The 5,821-nt window shown below is 41.4% G+C and overlaps 1 protein-coding gene across 1 annotated transcript in view; it reads left to right on the top strand.

The window, feature by feature from the left end:
- Window positions 1-393: 393 nt before the first annotated feature.
- Window positions 394-5,821, top strand: part of LOC139665933 (chondroitin sulfate proteoglycan 4) — a gene marked incomplete at its 5' end in the record, with an annotated part of 17,240 nt that continues 11,812 nt past the window's right edge. The window contains 3 exons of the mRNA XM_071544994.1: window positions 394-570; window positions 2,217-2,415; window positions 3,343-3,474. Coding sequence (XP_071401095.1) covers window positions 394-570; window positions 2,217-2,415; window positions 3,343-3,474 — 508 coding nt within the window. The remainder of the gene's footprint in view (window positions 571-2,216; window positions 2,416-3,342; window positions 3,475-5,821) is intronic.

Below are 5,821 nucleotides of genomic sequence, written 5' to 3'. Positions count from 1 at the left end.
TCATTGCTCACCATACACTGGTAATATGTTCAATAACTAATGTTCAAGATGACAATAAAAAGTATTACAAAAAAAAGAAATAAAAGAAATACGTCACCTGAGTCTGTTGTAAACTTTTGCCCAGGAATTTCACTCGGTCTTGACTTTTCCCGAATATCGACTTCACACATGATACAAACACGGAAAATTTCCAGAAGATTTCTGGGTGAAACTGCATGTGTGAAAGCGGCTATAGATTACTTTATACCCCTTTTAATATTTGTTAATACATATTCCTCTGTTTTTGTTATGAATTATTATTTGATCAGGACCGTTCTGGAATCAGTCTCTCTCTCTCTCTCTCTCTCTTCTCTCTCTCTCTCTCTCTCTCTCTCCCCTTCTCTCTGTTTCCAGGTGGAGAGGGAGTACATCTCCTACATCCACGACGGCAGCGACACGCTCAGCGACAACTTCACCATCGTGGCCAATCAGACGGAGATCAGGAAGCACAGTCCGCCCTGCACCGTTCACATCAACATCACACCGGTGAACGACGAGACGCCCGCCGTCACCGCCAACAGGGAGCTGAAGGTGAGAGAGAGAGATCAAGGTCTGTTAGCTGGAAGAAAAGTCAGAGAGAGAGAGAGAGAGAGAGAGAGAGAGGAGAGAGAGAGAGAGAGAGAGAGAGAGAGAGAGAGAGAGAGAGAGAGAGAGAGAGAGAGAGAGAGAGAGAGAGAGAGAGAGAGAGAGAGAGAGAGAGAGAGAGAGAGAGGCAAAGTCAGGAGGAGAGAGAGGCAAAGTCAGGAGGAGAGAGAGAGAGAGAGAGAGAGAGGCAAAGTCAGGAGGACAGAGAGAGAGAGAGGCAAAGTCAGGAGGAGAGAGAGAGAGAGAGAAAGGCAAAGTCAGGAGGAGAGAGAGAGAGAGAGGCAAAGTCAGGAGGAGAGGGGGAGAGAGAAAGGCAAAGTCAGGAGGAGAGAGAGAGAGAGAGGCAGTTTGACAGTTTATTCATCTGCAGGTTGGGAGCCAAGGAACTGAAAACCTGGATGATTACAGACTTTTATAGTGTAGAATATTCATGATTATGTAAATACAGATAGATATAATTTTAGTTTAGTTTTATTTTGTACATTTAAGAAAATACACAAATGACAAAGATAACAAATAATATACAGTGCAGGGAGAGGCAGAAAACCAATGGGCTTATTTGAAGCTTCCACCTAAAGAAATTTAAAATTTCACAATGTTATGGAGAACACAGAAATAACATACAGAAAATAATATGACTACATAGATAATATAATCCTCTCCTCCCTCTTGTTCCTCTCCTCTTCCTCTCCTCTGCTCTCTCCTCTCCTCTCCTCTCGTTTCCTCTCCTCTCTTGTTTTCTCTCCTCTCCTCCTCCTCTCCTCTCTTGTTTCCTCTCCCTCTCTTGTTTTCTCTCTCTCTGCCCCTCTCCTTTTTTCTCTCCTCTCCTCTTCTCCTCTCCCCCTCTCCTCTCTGTTTCCTCTCCTCTCCTCTCCTCTCTTGTTTTCCCTCCCCCCTCTCCTCTCCTCTCTTCCTCCCCTCCTCTCCTCTCTCCTCTCCTCTGCTCTCGTGTTTCCTCTCCTCTCTTGTTTTCTCTCCTCTCTCCTCCTCCTCTCCTCTCCTCTCTTGTTTCCTCTCCTCTTGTTTCTCTCCTCTCTCCTCCCTCTCTTTTCTCTCTCTCCTCCTTCTCTCCTCTCTCCTCTTCTCCTCTCCCCCTCTCCTCTCGTGTTTCCTCTCCTCTCCTCTCTTGTTTTCCCTCCCCACCTCTCCTCTCCTCTTCCTCTCTCTCTCCTCCTCCTCTCCTCTCCTCCCCTCCTCTCTCCTCTTCTCTTCTCCTCTCTCTCCTCTCCTCTCTTCTCTTCTCTCTCTTCTCTCTTCTCTTCTCTTCTCTTCTTCTCTTCTCTTCTCTTCTCCTCTCCTCCCCTCCCCTCCTCTCTCCTCCTCTCCTCTCCTCTCTCCTCTCTCCTCCCCTCTCTCCTCTTCTCTCCTCCCTCTCCTCTCTCCTCCTCCCCTCTCCTCTCCTCTCTCCTCCTCCTTCCCTCTCCTCTCTCCTCCTCTCCTCTCCCCTCCTCTCCTCCCCTCTCCTCTCCCCTCTCCTCTCCTCTCCTCTCCTCTCCTCCCCTCCTCTCCTCTCTCCTCCCCCCCTCCCCTCCTCCCTCCTCTCCTCTCTCCTCCCCCCCTCCCCTCCTCCCCTCCTCTCCTCCTCTCCTCAGGTCTGGGTGGGTTCAGTAACAGAGATCTCAGTAGAGGATCTCAGTGCTGAGGACTCGGACACGGAGCCGGAGGGTCTGGAGTTCATCGTGACTCCGCCCAGTAACGGCCACCTGGTGCTGAAGAGCGCCCCCTCCAGGCACATCCTCAACTTCACCCAGAAACACATACAGAGCGGACAGCTGCTCTTCATACACAGCGGTGAGCACAGTAGAAGTCAGGGTTCAGTTGTTAGTAGAAGTAGAAGTAGAGTGGAGTGAAGTTTAATCAGAGACATGTACTTGATGACAGCTGAGAGAATACCCTAGATTATTTCATTAATTTAATTTATGATTAGTTCAATCAATCAAACTTTATTTATATAGCACCTTCATGCAAGATTGAAATACAAATAATGACCTTTATTTGTATAGCACCTTTCATACACAGCATGCAGTTCAAAGTGCTTTACATCAATAGAAGGCAGATAAAAGACAGATAAAAAGATAAAATTTGTATAAAAGAACAAGCAAAATGCACTGCACTAAAAAACATCAAACCAAGTAAAATAGAAAGATAAAAGAATACAAAGTGCTTAACAAGATAAATATAACATAATAATGAAACAAATCTGAATAATATATTAATAGTAATAATGATAATATTAATGATAAAAACTCATGTCTAAATATAGATTACCAAGTCAAGTCCATGTCATTAATGTCAAGTCTCAAGTCTAAATGTAGAACAGCAAGTCAAGTCGGAACAAATCAAGAGTCCAGTATCAATTTAATATCTTAAAGAAAACTAAATATCTTGGACTTTTCAATGCAATATGGTTTTAATAGGATAAAAACTTGAGTTTGAGTTCTATCAATCAGTTTCAACTGATTAAATGAAAAGTCATGTAAATCCCAAGTCACCAGAACCCAAGTCTCAAGTCTTCTCTTCATGCATCAAGTCAAGTCTCAAGCAATAAAACCGTGACTCTAGTCCAAGTCAAGTGATATTCGAGTCCCCACCTCTGGTATTACTGAATGTCTGCGTTTGTACTTTTATTACTGCTGAATGAAACTTAAGAACAGAATACAACAGAATCAACACCGACATCTTTATCCGACATCTCCTTGTCTCCCGTTGCGGTTTCAGGTGCGTTGTCGGGCGGCTTCCACTTCCAGGTGAACGACGGCGTGAACTTTGCCCCTCGGCAGATCTTCAGCACCGCCGCCCGCTCCCTGGTCCTCACCCTGCACAGACACCAGCCCATGGAGGTCTACCCAGGTACAACACAGCAGAGACACTATGGGCAGAAATATGTGTCACTAGAAACTGAATTATTTATATTTGAATTTGAATTGCTCAACTTAAATAATTGCATTAAAAAAACTGGCTAAAAAATCCCTAGCTAGCTATGCATTATCATATTGACTGAAACATGGCTGTGCCCGAAATTTTTCATTTAAGCGCATAAGCTGTGCCATATTAACCAGATCTAACAGCTACAGTTATGCTATCACTTGTATACATAAAGCTTCTTCTTATATATATTTATACGTTTATACAAACCTGTGAATCGAGCCTTTGGTCATGCTGAAAACTGATGGTGTTCAACTCAGAGTATTATGTCCAGAGAACTGAAGGGATCTGGAATTTTTGGGCCAAAAAGGTGAAAAGGAGTTCTGTGAATCTGCACTCGATTGCTCTTCCTCAGCGACAGGATGTGTGTCTCAGTAAAGTGAAATTGAATTGCAAGAACTGAATTTGAATTACGAGAACTGAATTTGAATTGTGAGAACTGAACACAGTTTCAGAGCAAATTAATTCAATTTCATAATATTACATTCAGTTTCAAGTTTATTGATTCAGTTTCAAACTAATACATTCAATTTCAAATTATGCTATTCAGATTCAGTTTTTCAATGCAATTATTCAAGTTCACAAATTCAAATTAAAATATAAATATTCAATTTCAGTTTCTAGTGACACATATTTCTGCCCATAATACACGCCGGGTCAAATCCATGGATTTGCTAGTCAAATAATTTCCCTGCTCAGATATTCACTGGTGGCCTTTGGGTTCAAAACACTGCGAAAACTGACAAACCTGTTAAGTTATTGTATCTTGTATCCAGACTGATCAAGCTTTTTTCCAGGAGAATGTAACTTGTTTCAGGACATTTACTTGGTGAAAGTGAAATTGTCTTGGAGAAAGTTTATATCAAAATTTCCTTCATTGTTTTTTTATGATTTCTTGAAAGAAGTCATATTGGCATGAATCAAGTGAAATGTATTGAAACCAGCAGATTATCTGCCAGTGCAGGAGATAATTTGACAAAAAAATATCATGAAATATTTTTTTATTTTTTTATTTTTTTATTAGCACTAAAGAGCAATTCAAATAAAATATCCATAATGTATACCAACATCATAAAGAGCATGTGCAAGGAAGACCAAAGAACCCAGAGGGGTTTATGGAGTGTCTCCCTTGTAACATCATACATTATTATAATATAGTGTAATGAAACCCAAAAAAAGTTTAGAAAGAACAAAACAATATAAACAAATAAGTAGGTAAAGTAATACTGTTAAATAAATAGGGGGAAAAGTAGAAAATAAGTAAAAGAATATTAAAAGAAACCGAAAAGAAAAGGAAAAAGCAGAGTAAAGGAATAAAGAGAGAAAAAAAATAAATAAAAATAAACAAGTTTGATAGGTCTGGAAACAAGATAAAAACACAAGCTCACTTCTCCATTTTTCTCCATTAGCCCAGTGTTTCTCCACCTGGGGTTCAGGCCCCCACTGAGGGTTGTGAGATAATTTTGGGGGGGTCACAAGATGATTTATGGGATAGAAAAAAACACATTTTGCCTATACAAATGTATTATCACATCTATTTCTTCAGATTTTTCTCTACATTTTGCTGAATTGCTTGTGAAATACTGAATTGTTTTCAGCCTCTCTGCCTCCTCTTTCTATTTTCTAGGTTATTTTTTGGGCTTTTTGCCTTTTATTATGACAGTTTACAGTAGAGATAGACAGGAAGGATTAGGAGAGAGAAGGGGATGACATGCGACAAAGGTCCTGGGCTGAATTTGGACACAGGACGTTGCGGTACGCACCCTTAGACCAGTGGTTCTCAACCTTTTTCATATCAAGGACCCCTAATTTAGTCCACATTAGGGCCACAGACCCCCATTTGATGAGATTTTGTCTCAAAATCTGAGAATATTTCTATGATTTTGTCCAGAATTCCATGACTATCTGTATTGTAGGTAGAGAGTTAACAGTGAAACTACTCTTTCTTCTACATTCTATAATTGTTCTTGTAAATGAAATAATTCAGTTTAACAATTCATCATTTTTGCTGGGGACCCCCTGGAATGCCCTGAAGGACCCCTGGTGGTCCCCGGACCCACGTTGAGAACCACTGCCTTAGACCACTGAGCCACCGGGACGCCCCTTCCTCTCATAATCAAATAAAACAATGTGAAAAGGGAAAATCATTATTTGGTTGAACTGTTCACCACTCATAAGTAAACATCGCTTCATTTTAAGGGGCCAAAAACATTGAGAGCTGCTGCTGTAGTCTGTCACGGCTCTCAGTTGGATCTGTTTGCAGTGCAGTTAC

Source organism: Centroberyx affinis, unplaced genomic scaffold (assembly GCF_046629955.1).
Source record: "Centroberyx affinis isolate AG114_WGS23_722 - 3 ecotype Tasmania unplaced genomic scaffold, CSIRO-AGI_Caff_v1 ptg000250l_1, whole genome shotgun sequence".
NCBI classification, from domain to species: domain Eukaryota; kingdom Metazoa; phylum Chordata; class Actinopteri; order Beryciformes; family Berycidae; genus Centroberyx; species Centroberyx affinis.
The sequence above is the reverse complement of the archived record's forward strand: the minus strand, read 5'-3'. Positions and strand labels throughout refer to the sequence as shown.